The 18,049-nt window shown below is 43.1% G+C and overlaps 1 protein-coding gene across 2 annotated transcripts in view; it reads right to left on the bottom strand.

Moving 5' to 3' along the window:
• Positions 1 to 1,256: 1,256 nt before the first annotated feature.
• Positions 1,257 to 18,049, bottom strand: part of LOC138261622 (aurora kinase B-A-like) — a 55,483-nt gene continuing 38,690 nt past the window's right edge. For both annotated transcript variants that reach the window (XM_069210748.1, XM_069210747.1), the window contains exon 9: positions 1,257 to 1,626. In XM_069210748.1, the coding sequence (XP_069066849.1) occupies positions 1,456 to 1,626 (171 nt within the window). In that variant the 3' untranslated portion in view covers positions 1,257 to 1,455. The remainder of the gene's footprint in view (positions 1,627 to 18,049) is intronic.

Below are 18,049 nucleotides of genomic sequence, written 5' to 3' on the forward strand. Positions count from 1 at the left end.
AGAGAAAGAAGCACTTTCTTCTGTAGCAAGACCTAGGGGGAGATACAGAGGGAGTGATATCTCCCTTGCACACTGGATAATTTGTGAGGAAAACTCTGGTCAAAAGACCATGGAGAAGGTCCAGACCCATGCCTAAAACTGTGGAAAGAAATGAACTGACCGTGCACATTGGTGGTGCTTTTCTGCACCTCAGCTTGTCACTTCCATTAAAACAAAGCATCAGTGCAATATCACCGACCAGCATGCAGAGCTACTGCTGAAAGGTTTCCGGATCCAGCCTCTCACCTGGGAGAGTATGCACAAGATGAAGAATCTGTAGTTAGTATCCATAAGAAATTGTATTTAAAGTTGGTCCTAAAAATTGCACTATAATTTAGATTGTTCAGGCACATGGTTTACATTCAAAATAAAAATTACCAAACCTGCTTCCATTCTTCTGCGTGTATTTGCATAAAAAGCAATATTCTGGGAGCATTATAAAATGCTACAAAGTAAGACTTGCCAAAAAAGTGTAATTGTCTTTTTAAATCAGAACCAGTGTAAGATAATTAACTTCTTATAATGCACTCCCTAATATTAAAAGACTCTGTATTAATTAATGATAAATACATATATATACACACACAGATATATAGATAGAGATATATATATATATATAGAGAGAGCGATATCTATCTATCTATCTGTTTTCAACACCTACATGTGGCTGAATAGCTTGCCTTTACGTAATCTATGCAGGCTACTTGTCCTTGACCCAGGGTTGTAACATGGGTCCTTTACAGAGGGATTGTGCTGTAACCTGCAAGATGTTGCATTGTCCCATTGAGGGGCATTCTAATGGAGGGAGATCAGAGCGACCTCATGCACACAATGCCAATGCTTCCTAAATGCTCGTAATGTACTCTCCGTTAACAACAATTCATGAACTTGGGCTGATGAAATCATGTTTTACTGAATATTTTGCTTCATGTTTCATTGAAACGGACATTTGTTATAAAACCAATCTAGTACCCCGTCAGCGTTAAACGGCTGAAATTAGAATGGGGGCTTTGGGAAATCTTTGGTACCAAAACACAATCATAAGGGCCCCAACAGGACTGAAACTAAACAGAATTCCCAGGAGAGAGACTGGCTCAACCTCCAAATGGAAGGCCAATCAACCTAACCAACATTTGGCCCAAGGAGTCTATCAAACTCCATGTTAAATACACATTTGTTTGCAACCATGTTCCGAAAATCAGTAACTTACCTCGAAATGAAGACCCATCATTAAAAAGTTTATTAATAATCTCAATTATATAAATGAGATTTAACATAAGATCTTTATATTACAAATGGACTAACGTCTACACAAAACAGACACCTGACAACGAATATAGGAAGTTAAATATTGGTTTAAAAAAATAAGGCATCCGCTTATTTACAAATCCTGCCAACAAAAGGCCTGGCTCGTCCTTAAGGCTTGGCAGTGTACACGGGAGGTAGCACACGGCGGGAATTTGCTTTGACCCACGGGTGTTCAAGAACACTTTTCAATGGTAATCGCTGGGCAGGATTGTGGCGCAACAGTCTGGATATCAAATCTTTAGCACCTTCTGAAACGAAGGATGGGAAATTAAGATCCACCTGTGAAAATATAGAAGGGTGAGAAAATTAAGCAATGATTACAGTCATCTACTACTAATATTTGTACAGCAAGTAAGATGGGTAGTCCACAGTCCTTACAATAGTGCTAGCGGCATAATACGCTTTACATTTGACCAGCACAATATAGGCAATAACTATGTATAATCTATGCAGACAAAAACTGGCATCTAATCTTCCACACTAATTTTTTTCCTTAAAATAAAAAAATAAAAAATGACTACAGCAGTACAGCACACCACTGCCCCTCCAAAAAAACCTTTTGTTTTGGTCTTTCTTTGCTTAAGAAGGGGCTTCCATACCATCTGTGTCCACTTTGGCTTTATAATCAATGATTGCACTGCCTGTGCATTTCTCCCACATACACCTGCCATTCTGGTACTGACCACCTTGGGTTGCCTGTTCACCAATACACCTCCAATTCTGTATTGACTCTGCATTTGTTCCTTGATTGTTTTCTGCTCCACTCTGTGTGCTTTCCTTCAATCCCTGCTGCTACATCACCCCCACCCCTCCAATAACCAGCCTCTCAATTTACTCCACATTTCAACGTGCAAGGCTAGGAAGCATGCAAAACAAAAACCACAAATTTAGCCCCTGCTTTTCAGTACATTTTTAAATTGGACAGCACATTAGCAGAAGCACAATTCCAACCTTTTGATAACACAAATGCAGGATCCCTATAATTTTAAAGGCAGGTTTATTACCATGAACTGGAAAAGAACGTTGGCCAAAAATGTTATAAATCACTACCGTACAAAGCCAAAAAAAAAAAAGAAAGAAACCGGCAAGGTGAAGAAGTATTGCTCAATTGTAAAGCATGAATGCTTGCAGAAAAGTGGTGTCATAAATTCAAATGTATCAAGCATGGAGAAAGGATAGATATGAATGGGAACAAAGGTAAATGGAAAGGGGCATTTTTAATGCACAAGGATGCACAACCCCCATAAAAAAAAATATATTTATATATTATTTTAATAACACGCTGGCCATACTCATTTTGAATTTTTTAGAATTCTTTTGAGCTGGTAAGGCCCACGGAGCACTTTGTTTGTCAATTTATTTTTAGAATTATTTAGGGAGAAGAGGAACTCTCCACACTGGACTGTTCTTGTAGGGGGACTTTAATGTGCACCTCTGTGACAGTGGGTGTAGGGTGTGAAATGATCTGGACGTGGTCCGTGTTGGAGGAGGGCATTTTGAACACTCCCCCACAGAGGATGTTGCTAGGTGAACTCTGACAGCTCATGTAATATTGGTGAGGAGGGTTATTTCTGTCACTTAACGGGTTTTGGGAGGGGGGGGAAGGAGAGGTCAGTTTTAGAGCCCTCAAACTGAGACACTGCCCCCCATGACCAAGCCCGCAGGCTAAAGTGGGCTAAGACTGTTCTTGAGCAGTTACTTAAGAGCCTATTCACCACATGTGGTGTAAAGGTATCTGTCTGTCTAGATAAAGATAAAGACGCTTTAGGGGTAGATCTTATGAGTACTTTTTTAGCGATTTATCTGCATGTTGCAGCTAGCCTTACAAGGCCATCAGGCAGTTCACAAAAAGGAGAGGAAAGATGGTTTGATTGAGTGTGTTCTGCACCGCACAGATTGCTGTTGGGAGCCCAGAGAGATAAATATTGTAGCCCAGAGATAATGAGCTCACCATGGCAGCCCGTAACAAGGAAATAAAAAAATAAATAAAAAAAAACACAACAAAAAAAAAAAAAAAGTACCTGGTCGGAGCTTTTGGATAAGGAAGAAGAAGAAAAAAAAAAAAAATAAGCTCGACTTTAGGAAGTTGTGAATTGACCTCTTTTCAGGGGTGTCCAACTCCCCATTGTTTGCACTATTTCTTATAAGACCTGGGTGACTCATTTTAAGGGTAAGTATGACTCTCCAGTAGCTGATCAAACTGGTCAGTCTTACACAAGATTGAAAGGTTACGCAGACCTAACTTTCATGGGGTGGGGCGTTGAGTCCTTCTCGCTAGTTTATCACTGTCTAAAGGCAAGGTGCCTAGCCAAGGTAGGGTTTCGGAGGACCTGTATAGATCTAATCCCCAGAGCCTCCTTGGGCAAACATTTTAATTTACGTTTTTAATGAAGTCTCCAAAACTGGGTTTCCTTCATCCTGGGTGCAATTTATTATTCTGTCAGTATTTAACATTTAGGTGCTACAGGTCTCTTTCCCTTACTGACTCAACAGTGAAGGTGCTTGAGAGAGTAGTTTTAGCTAGACTGACTGGGCAGAGCAACATAATATAATCTGAAATCTCCAATATGGATTCGGGGCAGGGAAAGGAACCACTGGTCAGTGTTTTATCCTCCACTTCCTGATTGAAATATGTACAGTAGTGAAGGGTAGGACCCTGCACCTAGCCTTTATGGATCTAATGGCCACGTTTGAATGAGTTAAAAGGCCTAAACTGTGGTCCCTTATTGCTATGTGGGTGGAGCACTGCCTAGTTAACTTTCTCAATGACCTACATCTGAACCAGAGTGCAATGGTAAGATAGAATTCTAACGGGCGTCTATCCTCAGCATTCAGTGTTGAGCTGGGATTAAGGCAAGGCTGAATTCTATGCCCCTTATTATTTACTCTTTATGTCAATGTGGGTCTCATACGGAGTACTACGTGCAGGGATGTCCCAAGGGTAGGTGATCAGTACATACCAGTGCTCCTGTATGCAGACAACGCTGTCCTGCTGGCTAGGACTGCTGTCGGTCTGCAATGCTTAGTCAAGGGGTACATAGAGTTTATGGAATTGCTGGACCTGAGTACTAAGTTTGTTAAGTCTCACACAATGGCCCTGGGCACTAGACAAAGAACTTGGGGAAAAAAAAAAACACAACGAGAAAGTGGGAGTTCCAAGTTTTTCTTACCTGGGTGTCATGTTCGGTGAGAAGGGGTCTTGGGTTCCTCTTCAGAAAGAGAAAGGGTATGTCCTGACTAGAGCTGAAGGGGCAGTTTTTGATTTAGCAAAAAGGTTGGGGACAAAACCAATGCAGGCATTGTTAAAAGTATATAAAGCTAAGTGTGTTACCATTGCATGTTACGGCAGTGAGATATGGGGATATAAGGACTGCAGGGCCATATGAACTGTTGAAAACTAATTTCTGCGCCAGCTATTATCCATACCTTAATCTGTAGCTGCATACAAAGTGCACGAGGAGCTCAGGAAGGGGTATCTCTCAGATCAGGTGGCTATAGCTCCTTTGGCGCTCTGGATTAGGATCTGGACAAATCTTGCGCTTGATTTAAATCATAAGATTGGGGAGGATTGTTTGGCCCTGGAGAAGGTGAACAGTATTGGCTGGTTGAAATATATAAAACTGCTGTAACTGAAGTTGGGACACTCAGATGTTAGAGTCTCCGACTGAGCTCACAAAAAAGGATCTTAAATAAGTGCAATGGCAATTCACGCTAGTTGCAAACATGGACCGTGAAGCCAGGGAGTTAGCCAATCCCTCTGTGCGGACTTATATCTCGCTTAAAACTGTTTTTACAATTGAGCCTTACCTAGTTGAGACAGAAAACTCTATCATAGATTTCTCTCGACTAGGTTCAGGTTAGATGTTCTGCACTGGCTGACAGCCAGCCCTCCGGGGATTTACAATTTGGTGGAGGTGGGTCCATGCTTGTGCGACAACCAGTCGGTGCAAGACACCCTTCATTTTGTTTTGTAGGCAATTTTGGGCTCTATGCCAACAGTCTGGTGCCACTCTAAAAGGGGAAGGGGGTTGCTCAGGCAAGACCAGCACTGATTTATACTACCTAGGAGTTGTAGGTATGGGAAATTTGGCACAATGCCAGTTATTTAGTGGCCATGATAAGATGCATGAGGGGGCCAGGTTTTCAGTAATATCCTCAAGAGAGTTGTTGTGGGTACCATTATTTTAACCCAATTATTTTTTTGGCATGGTACAGGCTGTTGCTCTATTTATTTGAAGGATAATGCAGTTTTTTTTTTTTAATGTATTTTAACTTTTTCTTTGTATTAATGTGTATTGGTTTTTCGCTTGTATGGATTCAAGTAATCGAATAAAGCTGATATGACTGACTGATTACGGAAAAAGGTGGTAGATGTGGAAAAAAAAAAAGGTTTTAGACCAATGAAGCAACTTGCATTTTTACGTCTCAAACTGAACAGTCAACAATTCTACAACAGTTGATTGGGCAGGGAGAAGAACTTCCAAATATGTACTGGAACAAATGAGCCCCAGCATATGGCTGTATAAACAAGAAAGGTTCTAAGATTAATTTAAAATATATGTTTTGGCCATCTATTCAAAATGGTAGTATGGTGAAACTCATCTGTACCACTTTATACCTAGAGCCTCTGACCCCTGGACAACAAGGAGCTTGAAGAGCTTGGTGTGTGGCCAGGGAGCTGCAGGAAGTTAGTATGGTGGCTTCTAAAGCCAGGGGCCAATATGGCAGCCATGATCCTCTGGGGCCTTGTGACATGGCAGCATTTAGAGGCCTGAAAAGGCTGGAAGATTGGGAACACTTGGTAAAGGATCAGTGGGACGAGCAGGCCCAAGATATTCGCCCTACCCACAGGCAGAACCATAGCTAAAGAAATGGATACTATAAGAAGGGGGACAGAAGGGAACCACAGCAGAGGGGGCAGAACCGGGCCCTGTGGCTTGAAAAGTCCAGATGTAGTGGGAAGATCTAGATTCCTCTTGGTTAAACATCCGATGCATGTTGCAGCAAGAATATGCCAGGGAAAACAGCAACTGTATGGGGTTGGCTCTTCCTCATACACAACAATCAGGAGACCTCTGACTTGGAACCAGGATTGCTGCAGCATAGGATCTTCGCCCGAGTGTTTAGGTAAGACTGCCCATACATAGGGAGTAAATAGGCTCTGGACCACTGAAGCAATACTGGTAAAAAGGTGGAGCAGGGAGCCTCACAGGAGGACCCCATTGTTGGGGATGGGGAATGCCAGGGACATCAACTGAAAGGAAAAATGACTCCCTTTAAAGTAACTAGCACTCAAGTGATTTTTAAAGAGCAGCCAAGTAGTACAGTTTAAGGGTCTGTTCCAGATATGGAAATGGCATGCTGCCTTGCAACCTGTGGGGACAAAAGTATTACTGTATGAGCATTGAGCTGTATGAACAGGGCCACTCTAATTAGGAGATTCTGGAGCTGCCACGTTTTCTGCATAATTATGGATCTGCTGCAACTGCCCAATAACCCATCAGCTAGTACATTGTTTGCAGATTTTAACAAAACTATTCTAGCACAAACAATTTGCCTTTTCTAGCCACAACAGTGAACCTTCCACATGATTCCTGGGGCCCTGGGTATGAGAGGGTCCCTGGATACTGATATGCATCATATTCAAGGGATGCACCAGCAGGAGTGAAGTATGCCCCCATTTCTTGAATGGAGGGGCAGGGTCTAAAAGAAGAGGCCAGGTATGCTTAAATCTTGCAAAAAGAAAGCAGTGACGTAAAAAGCATCCACAAACACAGTGAGGACAGGCAAGACAATGTGTACTTGCATGAAAGAAGACTTGAGAGCATGTCTGGCCAAGTGCAAGTTAGGTTTTAAAAAGTAGCTGGCTCAGGGACCGGCCTCACTGTGGAAGACTTGTAACGAGATATGGCAGACATCAAATTGAACATGCCATCACTCATCCAACGAACAAAATCAGACGAAATCCAGTTATAGCTTATTCACATCTCCGTCTGCCATGTCCAATCCTAAACTAAGCACAAACGAACAAAAGTGAAGACTTAGAAAATAGGTCAGGCAGGGATAACGTTTGACCCCGTAATCTAAAAAGGGCCATTAATTACAACCTAGGTGAGAGTTTCAGAAGTATTATAAATTGGGAACCAGATCTACAAATAGTAACTGTTGCAGTGCAGACTCACCACTCAGTGAAACTAAGAGACATTGTCTGAAAGTGGTTTGATTATACACTGAAGGAGAAACTCATGTGACACCTCAAACAGATGGAATGTCCAACATGGGGACAGCTGAAAACCGCTCCTTCAACATGTTTCTTCAGCTACCGTACAATGCTAGACAGTCCCCCACCAGATAACTTAGGAGTTGGTTAAACAGATTCCACTGAGGTGGATTATTCCTACTGAATTACTATTCCTGTGGCAAGGAAAAGAACTAACATTTCTGACTTGGACGAAAGACAAGTTGGTGAGCGCACCCCTCCCATGGAAGAGATATAGTAACACAGGCATCTGAGAAACAGAGGGGATGGGGTGGGGCAAAGGACTAAAGCAGACAAAGGGGCAGGCTCAACAGGGGAAGGAAGACCACTCAGCAGAAAACTCACTCGGGAAAATGATCAAGGGATCATGGAAGAGTTTGACTGTAAGGAAATGCCTCCTAGGCATGGTTACCCCCAGACTTTTTGCTTTTGCTGATGCTATGTTTTGAATTGAAAGTGTGCTGAGGCCTGCTAACCAGGCCCCAGCACCAGTGTTCTTTCCCTAACCTGTACTTTTGTTTTCACAATTGGCACACCCTGGCATCCAGGTAAGTCCCTTGCAACTGGTACCCCTGGTACCAACGGCCCTGATGCCAGGGAAGGTCTCTAAGGGCTGCAGCATATCTTATGCCACCCTGGGGACCCCTCACTCAGCACAGAGACACTGCTTGCCAGCTTGTGTGTGCTGGTGAGGACAAAACAAGTAAGGCGACATGGCACGCCCCTCAGGGTGCCATGCCAGCCTCACACTGCCTATGCAGTATAGATAAGTCACCCCTCTAGCAGGCCTTACAGCCCTAAGGCAGGGTGCACTATACCATAGGTGAGGGCATCAGTGCATGAGCACTGTGCCCCTACAGTGTCTAAGCCAAACCTTAGACATTGTAAGTGCAGGGAAGCCATAAGAGTAAATGGTCTGGGAGTCTGTCAAACACGAACTCCACAGCACCATAATGGCTACACTGAAAACTGGGAAGTTTGGTATCAAACTTCTCAGCACAATAAATGCACACTGATGCCAGTGTACATTTTATTGTAAAATACACCCCAGAGGGCACCTTAGAGGTGCCCCCTGAAACCTTAACCAACTACCTGTGTAGGCTGACTGGTTTTAGCAGCCTGCCACACTCGAGACATGTTGCTGGCCACATGGGGAGAGTGCCTTTGTCACTCTGTGGCCAGTAACAAAGCCTGCACTGGGTGGAGGTGCTATCACCTACCCCAGGCAGGAGCTGTAACACCTGGCGGTGAGCCTCAAAGGCTCACCCCCTTTGTTCCAGCACCACAGGGCACTCCAGCTAGTGGAGTTGCCCGCCCCCTCCGGCCACGGCCCCACTTTTGGCGGCAAGGCCGAGGGAGATAATGAGAACAACAAGGAGGAGTCACTGGCCAGTCAGGACAGCCCCTAAGGTGTCCTGAGCTGAGGTGACTAACTTTTAGAAATCCTCTATCTTGCTGATGGAGGATTCCCCCAATAGGGATAGGACTGTGACCTATCCAGGTGTAACCACCCTCAGGGCTAGTAGCCATTGGCTACTAACCCCCCAGACCTAAACACGCCCTTAAATTGAGTATTTAAGGGCTCCCCTGAACCTCAGAATTTAGATTCCTGCAACTTACGAAGAAGAGGACTGCTGAGCTTGAAAAACCCCTGCAGAGAAGACGGAGACACCAACTGCTTTGGCCCCAGCCCTACCGGCCTGTCTCCCTCCTTCAGAAGAAAACTGCTCCAGCGACGCTTTCCCCAGGACCAGCGACCTCTGAATCCTCAGAGGACTGCCCTGCTTCCAAAAGACCAAGAAACTCCCGAGAACAGCGGCCCTGTTCAACAAAGACTGCAACTTTGTTTCCAGAGGAGCAGATTTAAAGACCCCTGCAATCCCCGCAAGAAGCGTGAGACTTGCAACACTGCACCCGGCAACCCCGACTCGACTGGTGGAGAAACAACGCTACAGGGAGGACCCCCCGGCGACTCCGAGACTGAGTAACCAAAGTTGTCCCCCCTGAGCCCCCACAGCGACGCCTGCAGAGGGAATCCCGAGGCTCCCCCGGACCACGACTGTCTGAATCCAAAATCCCGATGCCTGGAAAAGACCCTGCACCCGCAGCCCCCAGGACCTGAAGGATCGGAACTCCAGTGCAGGAGTGACCCCCAGGAGGCCCTCTCCCTTGCCCAGGTGGTGGCTACCCCGAGGAGCCCCCCCTCACCCCCCCTTGCCTGCATCGCTGAAGAGACCCCTTGGTCTCCCATTGAAACCTATTGAAAACCAGACGCGTGTTTGCACACTGCACCCGGCCGCCCCAGTGCTGCTGAGGGTGTACTTTCTGTGCTGACTTGTGTCCCCCCCAGGTGCCCTACAAAACCCCCCTGCTCTGCCCTCCGAAGACGCGGGTACTTACCTGCTGGCAGACTGGAACCGGGGCACCCCCTTCTCCATTGAAGCCTGTGTGTTTTGGGCACCACTTTGAACTCTGCACCTGACCGGCCCTGAGCTGCTGGTGTGGTGACTTTGGGGTTGCTCTGAACCCCCAACGGTGGGCTACCTTGGACCCCAATCTGAACCCCGTAGGTGGTTTACTTACCTGCAAGAACTAACAATAACTTACCTCCCCAGGAACTGTTGAAAATTGCACTGTGTCCACTTTTAAAATAGCTATATGTGTTTTATGTAAAAAGTATATATGCTATTGTGATTATTCAAAGTTCCTAAAGTACTTACCTGCAATACCTTTTAAATGAGATATTACATGTAGAATTTGAACCTGTGGTTCTTAAAATAAACTAAGAAAATATATTTTTCTATACAAAAACCTATTGGCCTGAAATTGTCTCTGAGTGTGTGTTCCTCATTTATTGCCTGTGTGTATGTACAACAAATGCTTAACACTACTCCTTTGATAAGCCTACTGCTCGACCACACTACCACAAAATAGAGCATTAGTATTATCTCTTTTTGCCACTATCTTACCTCTAAGGGGAACCCTTGGACTCTGTGCATGCTATTCCTTACTTTGAAATAGCACATACAGAGCCAACTTCCTACATTGACCAATATGGAATTCTCAACTAACAGGCTCACGGCAGGGGCTCTAAACAAAATCAGTTTCAAAGAGGTTGTCTGGGTCTGGGGAATACTTGGTGTACACTATTACGAGGGATATAAGATTAGTTCCAACTCACACTTCGATTATGTACTCATGGCACAGAGGTTACTCTACTCACTCAATCTGCAACGGCAGATTTAATATTTCACATCATAATCTAGTTGTTAAATGTGAGATCCCACTGGGTTGCTGGCAGCTCAATATCCTGGTGGAGGCCATTGTGAGACACTGCGAAAATGCGCATTGGCACACGAGGGGGGATTGTTTATAATCAATAGAGATTTTAATTCTTTTTACCCATCAAAACTGGAATGGCATGTGTTGCTGCAGATACCACAGCTAAAAGGAGATTTGATAGAAAAATAGCTAACAATGGAATTAAAAGGCCTAAACATTGTGGACAAACAGGTCAGCGTACAGCTCCAATCCCAAGATTACAATATTCAAAGGATAATTACATGCCCTACAAACTAACAGCACAGCTGACTTTGCTGAAACAGAGGAAAACCTTTTGTGAGGAAAGGGGGGGGTGAAAACTGCAATTTCTGCAAGCCACAGTACACAGGTTGGATGGGAACTGCTACATGGGCAACAAAGGAAAGTGAGCTGTAGAAGACTTTCCCTGAGTGTTTAACAATTATTTTGGCCCATGGACTAAGAGGGAGCAGCAGCTCATGTGACAGATACGGATAGGCCAACCGTCCCTTCTAGTAACCGAGAGCAATCAGAGAACCCCATTGAGGTTTCTGAAGACTGAAGAACAGAAATAGATAAATGTTAAAACTCGGGGCTCACTACTGCTCACTAAGTTGTTTTAAAAGACCATCCACCTTCAGTTGGAGAAGAATTCCCTGTTCATCACTTTTACACAGCCAGGTGTCCTTTTCTGCTCTATGCAGGAAGAGGGCATCGCCTTGATACACACTAGGGAAGAACGCAGACAACTGCACCTCATGCAGGCAGGCGGCACTCCTGAGCAACATTTCGTTTTTTACGAAGTCCTGGCAAACAGACTACAAAGCCTGAAGCCCTACTTGGTGGATGCAGCACAGGAACTCCTAAAGCAAATAAGATAATCTGAGGAGGGTAATTTTTTTTGTATATTTTTGCGCAGGCTGAGTGGACAGGCAGTAAGTGCAAAGGGTGTGTGTGTGTGGGGGGGGGGGGGGGGGGGGGGAGAGACACTATGGAAGTTTTTTTTTTTTTTTTAAAGGAAGGGTTTTTTTGGGGGGGGGGGGGGGGGGGGGGGAGGGGGGGTGTTGGGGGGTGACTGAGGGAGTAGGTTCACTTGCCCCAACATTGTAAAGTACCACAAAGCGGTACACCCTCCACGTTGCAGTACAATGGGCAATGACAAAGTTTGAAAAAAAATGGCTCATCAGAAGGTGCTGAGGATTGTAGGAGGCAGGAGAGTTATGCCATTGAAGGACTTGGTGTGGCTGGCAAAATCCCCAGAAACATATACAGGAGCCCTCCCTAGAGAGCCAACTAACCAAAAAAAAAAAAATTAATGGCATATCAAGCTTGAGAGGATGCACCTTAACCATCCCATGTGATCAGATATTTGCTAGCAAAGTGAAAATACAAGCGGCACATATGGTGGTGCCTATGTGATTAAAGACTTCATTCCAGAAGTCAGATATCGAAAGGGTTTTGGGACACTTATCATTCAGTTGTTGGGAGTTGGTACAGCAGTCTTTGGAATGAATTAGTGTCACAAAGACACCGGTTTGACAAATGGCAGGAGATGCATAGATACTCATCGCCTTGCACTCGAAGGAAAACAGCCATCTGTGCATAGCAGAGCTGTTTCATAAACTGAAGCAACTAGTTGTAAAAGGTAAGAATGCGTGATCTGAGAAGAAATGAATGAGGATCTGGAGCGCCTTCACACGTCACGCACCAAGTACCAAGTACCTAACTTTCACTGCCTAGAATGCGAACAAAGACGAATCCTACAATGAAGTTGGCATATACAAGGCATCCCAGACAAGTTCACTTAATTTCAGAACAAGTTATATGAATGTTTGCTGAAGTTCGTGACTGATTGACTATTGGCATAAATTACTGAAACTTGGAGCCAGCTATTCAAATTCCATTTATAAATTAATGACATCTTTAAGTGTACATTACGTAATCCCCTAATACTACAAATATTTAAAATTGTAAGGAGAAAAAAACTGCTTTGCTAGACCTTTGATCAATATTGTAATTTCTGTTCATTTGATTTGCTTTAACTATTAAGCCACTATCAACTAACATTTTAGGCAAACATTCCTGGTTTGACTCATTTGACAATGACCACGCAGAACACTTTGTCACAAAGTTTTTCTTTTAGTTTGGGAAAACAAGGCTCAGAACACCCAGCCTCAGTTGGCTGATTGATATTCACACACACGATCTAACAGGCAACATGCCTACAGGCCTGTAATGCCCTCTGGTAGACTTATGAAGTGTAACAAACTGAATAGTTTTACATATTACGTTTAAGAAAACTAAATTGGGATATTTGATTAAGGATACAATAAAGAACAAGCACTTTTGGTTTGCAGATGAACACGTGCGATTGTGAAGGAGTAGAATTACAGAGGGGGGGTCAAAATAAAATCCCCACTCACCTGTAATTCAGTTGCAAAATGTAAAGGGGACAAAACTGCACTATACATACTTTCAAAATCGCTTTAAACCAGTTTCAGGTTTATGGCCAATGAAATGTATTTAAGATGAAAATTAATTCTGTCTTCATCACGCACAGATTTTTGGTGGTAAGGATGAACAAGCAGTAGACTGCTTGGAATATAATTAACTTCGGATGAGGTCTTGCATTAGACTTTTCTCTGCAACCCATTCCAAAGCTTAAAGTGGGAAATATACCAATAAGCAAACCAATTGCCCATTTTTTTTTTGCCCCCCCACCTTTCCCCAAAAAACTATAGTGTGCCTCCAACTGTAATCAGTCTGTTACGTATGTTTGTATAGGAGAGCACTAAAATTTCATTTGGGAGAGTGTAAAGTATGCCAATAATCTCCAGTAGATTCCAAAAGAAACGGATCTTAATAATTTTGAGAGTTTAGTGCATCATGGACCACAGTAGTTTTTTGTGGATGTATTTGTGCTGGTAGCAAAAAGAATTGTGGGTAAGAGACTATCAATGTATTCTCAATTGAAGCATCAACGGTACTTGTTTACACTACATGGCCAAGGCTAAAGAAAAATGTTTAACCTGGTTGCCTTTTTGAGGTCCAGGATATTAACTAGACAAAAATATCCAGCAACCCAACAAATTGTGTGTTTTGGATAAATTAACCTAAGAACATTTGCTCTTATGTCCTGTTTATGTTATTAAAAATACCGGCCAGTTAGTTCTGGGTTTTAAGGCAACTGTGTTCTCTTAAGCATGCAGTACTTTAACACATGCATCATTATTGATTTCAGTTTTAACAAGCGTCCTCAATTTATTGACTTGCATTACGATTTGTTAAAAAGATAATATTGACAGTTTATATTTGTGTACCTTATGAGTAACTGTGCTTAAAGTAATTGTCAGACACACTCCTAATATGTTTAGTTTTTGTATTCAAGGACCCCCCCCCCCCCCCCCCGAGTGTTTATTTGTTGCATGTTTCAATAACAATATTGTATGCAATTTAACTCATTTTCTGTCCAGGTGAACTATTTGCAATACAAGTCCTGGATGATCGTTAGCTGATAAAAAGATAGACATAACATCATTTCCAGCCACATACAGTAGAATGTTGAGGCTCAAAAAATGGCTAATCTCTCCACCAGAACAAATGTAGCACTAACAGAGGCCTGAACTTTACATTCTAAAACTTCAAGCTTATTACAGACAGGATAATTTGCTTGAATTACCTGCTGTTTGGCACAATTGACACACTAAAGTTAATGAGTGTGTCTGTTTACATCCTTTGAGCCAGTCACAATTTTTCGTTTCAATTTTTTTTTCTTTTTTACACGAAGAATGTACTTTAGTTATACTTAAATAGCCCATCATACACCTAAAAAGGCTCCAAAGTGCTTATGGTGGACAAGTAGACTAGTGCACAGGATGTGCTTGGTTGCCACAGTGCTTACAGTGTAGTAGTTGTGGACAGTACATTTCTCACATCCCAAAGCAATTGTCAGCATCTGCTACTGCTACTCAGCATTTTGGACCACTAAAGAGAAGCAATCAAACAATCTGTGACCTGCAACTGGTAACACAGAGCAGAAAAGAAATACAAACTTTTTGAAAGACCCTGCCTATGTACATGGTAATAGGTCAGCTGACTCAGTCATTGCAGCCACCATGAAGAGGGCCAACTTTCTAGGGCAGAGGTCTTCAAATGGTGGGGCGTAAGTGGCTCTGCAATTACAAATGAGAGTCTGGAAGTGTAAAAGACACGTTTCTAGGCTGTATTCATTACATACAGCATTTAGAGTCCATAAAAAGTGTGAGGATGGTACTACTGAGTGGCATGGTCTGACTGTTAAAGACATAGCTTAAAGGAAGGAAAAAAATTAATGAATTGTATCGCTTTTTCCCCCCACCTTTGGGTAACTGCATATAAAATCACGTCAAATGAAAAATAAATTCAAGTTAAACTAATCAAAAGGGAAGTATACCATTTTACCTTATGAAACCTCAGTTCGCTAACGTGATCACTACAGATGCCTTCATGTGTGACCAAAGAGCAGGGCCACTGGAATTATGGAACATCCGAGGGCCAAAAAATGTTGAAGAGTTGAGTAAATTATTTGGCAAGGAAAGGCAAATAATGCAGCATAATGCGGCACATTTTGTCATAGTATTGCTTCATTTTTTCAGCATTTTCAAACTTGGCAACACGGAGCATGAATTACATGTCATTAGCACCATTGTAAAACCCAAATGTAGCAATAAGCAACAACAAGGTGACAAGTTCAACTTTGCTAAGGGTGTTTCACTGCATGGCACAATGCACTGCTGCATTTTCTATTAACTTTTGAACTGTTTGAGCTAGAAACAATTTTTTGTTAACATCTGCAGATTACGCAGCAGATGGATTCTGTGGCAGATACAGCAAATCTATAATTATGAAAAAATTACAGTGGCTGCACAATTGCACAATTTCAGTGGCCCTGCCAAAGAGTCACAGAATAAAATTTAGATTTTGGTGCAGGGAAAATAGTGCTATGAGAGCCCCAGTCTGAAAGAAAGCACTGCTACTGACATTATTTTAAAATTGCACCACACTGTACGAAACCAGCTTCTGCAAAATATTGCTTCAGATAAAAGCTTTAAAAGTATACCTTTTGGCAATAACCACTCAGACTACATCTAGTGTAAATATATGTATATCTGCCCATGTAAAGGGGTGCACTGCTTTTAATAGACACATTCCCTCTAAAAAAATAATGAATATTAGTCATCTTGAAGACGAGTGACTCCAATTAACACCCACTCTGGCTCCAAAGCAGCCTTTATATTTGGTGATTAACCATTGCACAGGATTACATTTCTTTCAGGTAGCGGGCACTTTAGTGATAAGGTGTATTTCTTCTTTAGTTCTCTATCTGCTTTACAGCACAGCAGCCCAACCCCACCCTCTGCGAGTAGGAAATGGACCCCAGTTATGGTGTTTTTACTATGAAAAACAAACATGGGGTGCATTTTCCTTCCTAGCATTAGGGCCCAGGTCACCATTGTTGCACACAGAACATGGTCCAAGCAACAGAGGAAGGGGGAGCGCTAAATGTGCTTTTAAAAAACAATTTTAACACACAAAGCAACAGAATGCCTGCTTTGGGCATTGGGCCTAGAAGTAATGGCACTGTTGAGTGGGCAGAATAGACAGCCTGCTTTGCAGAGCTTTAGGTATCATTGGTGATGTAGCTGCATTAGATGCATAGGGCATTCTTCCTGTGCAGTGTTTCTGCAAGCCTTGGAGCAACGGCCCAACGGAAGGGAAAATGAAGTAAATGAGACAACTTGATTTGGGCATCAGAGGGATGAGAGAATAGACGGTTGATGCAAGATGGGAGGCCATGTTGTTAATGGTCAGAGGCGACAGCAAGGCAGTAGCTATCAGTGAAACAGGAGCAGGCACACGTTTGCTTAGGAGCCCACTGTATCCAATTAGGAATGTTTTACAATAAAAAGTGGGCATTAGGGCTCATCTTCCTGGCTAACATTAGGACAGATGTCGCCTTAGGTGCCAAAAAAAAAAAAACACAAAGGAAAAAATAAGAATAAAAAGGGGGGATGATCAGCATGCAGGTCACCCGTCACACCCCCCCCCCCCCCCCACAGCCCCCCCACCTCCCTCCCCAATCATTTTGGTTAGGGGGGCTTGGAGCACAAATGTTTGAAGACCTCTGATCTGGCATCACCAGGAAGGCCCTGGAAAAGGAGAGCAAAAGAATTGAAATGGTGAGATGAAACTTTAAAAGATGAACTGCAATAGAATGGCGTATCACCAACATTTTGAACAGAGATGCCCATCAGCATTGCAAAGAAGGGAGTTATAAAATACCTCCCAAAGCAAAAACACACACATATATATATATATATATATATATATATATATATATATATATATATATATATATATATATATATATATATATATATATATATATATATATATATATAAAAATAAAAAAAATAGCTAGGTAGCTAGTACAGGGGAGAAAAATAGCCAACATGTGCCGAAAGTCTGCACTACAAGCCACAGACATAGCAAGTAGACATGTGATGACGTGGACAACCCTAAAAGGGTGGCTGCGAGTCTTAGGGCTTAAAGACAAGGTGCAGACTAACAAACATCGCCTTCAGTGGAGAACAACTATTCGGCACTGCAATGGATGACACGGCAACAATTAATAAAAAAAGACAACCCTGTTAAACCATACGGCTGGAGCTGCTTCTGTACCCACACTGAAAAAGTATAAATATGGGCCTTAGTGTCTTTCTGGGGAACTCTGCACACCTTGCAGCTTTCAGTGCTATATCTCTCAGCAAGCAGAGATTGTAGCCCTGGTGGTTTTCTTTCTGGACAAACTTATGGTGGCACTTGGGACAGAATCTGAAGGGCGTGTTCTACATTTCCCCTCAATGGATTCTGCTCTCTATGGGTCGATCTGCTGACTGCGTGGTCGCCCTCCCACGTGGGGGGGCCTACTTTTCGGTGAGCTGCTTTTCTCTCCACAGATGTCCTTCGAGGTGTGTATTTCTGCACATCTTCGTGCAAGCCAACATCAGCCCTCCTCTTTTCTGGTGTTCGTGGAGCTTTGGCTGATGCTTTCAGACCCAACAGTGGAAAAAATAATCTGAACAATTTGGGCATCTAGGTTTT

This window comes from Pleurodeles waltl, chromosome 10 (assembly GCF_031143425.1).
Source record: "Pleurodeles waltl isolate 20211129_DDA chromosome 10, aPleWal1.hap1.20221129, whole genome shotgun sequence".
Classification (NCBI taxonomy): Eukaryota; Metazoa; Chordata; class Amphibia; order Caudata; family Salamandridae; genus Pleurodeles; species Pleurodeles waltl.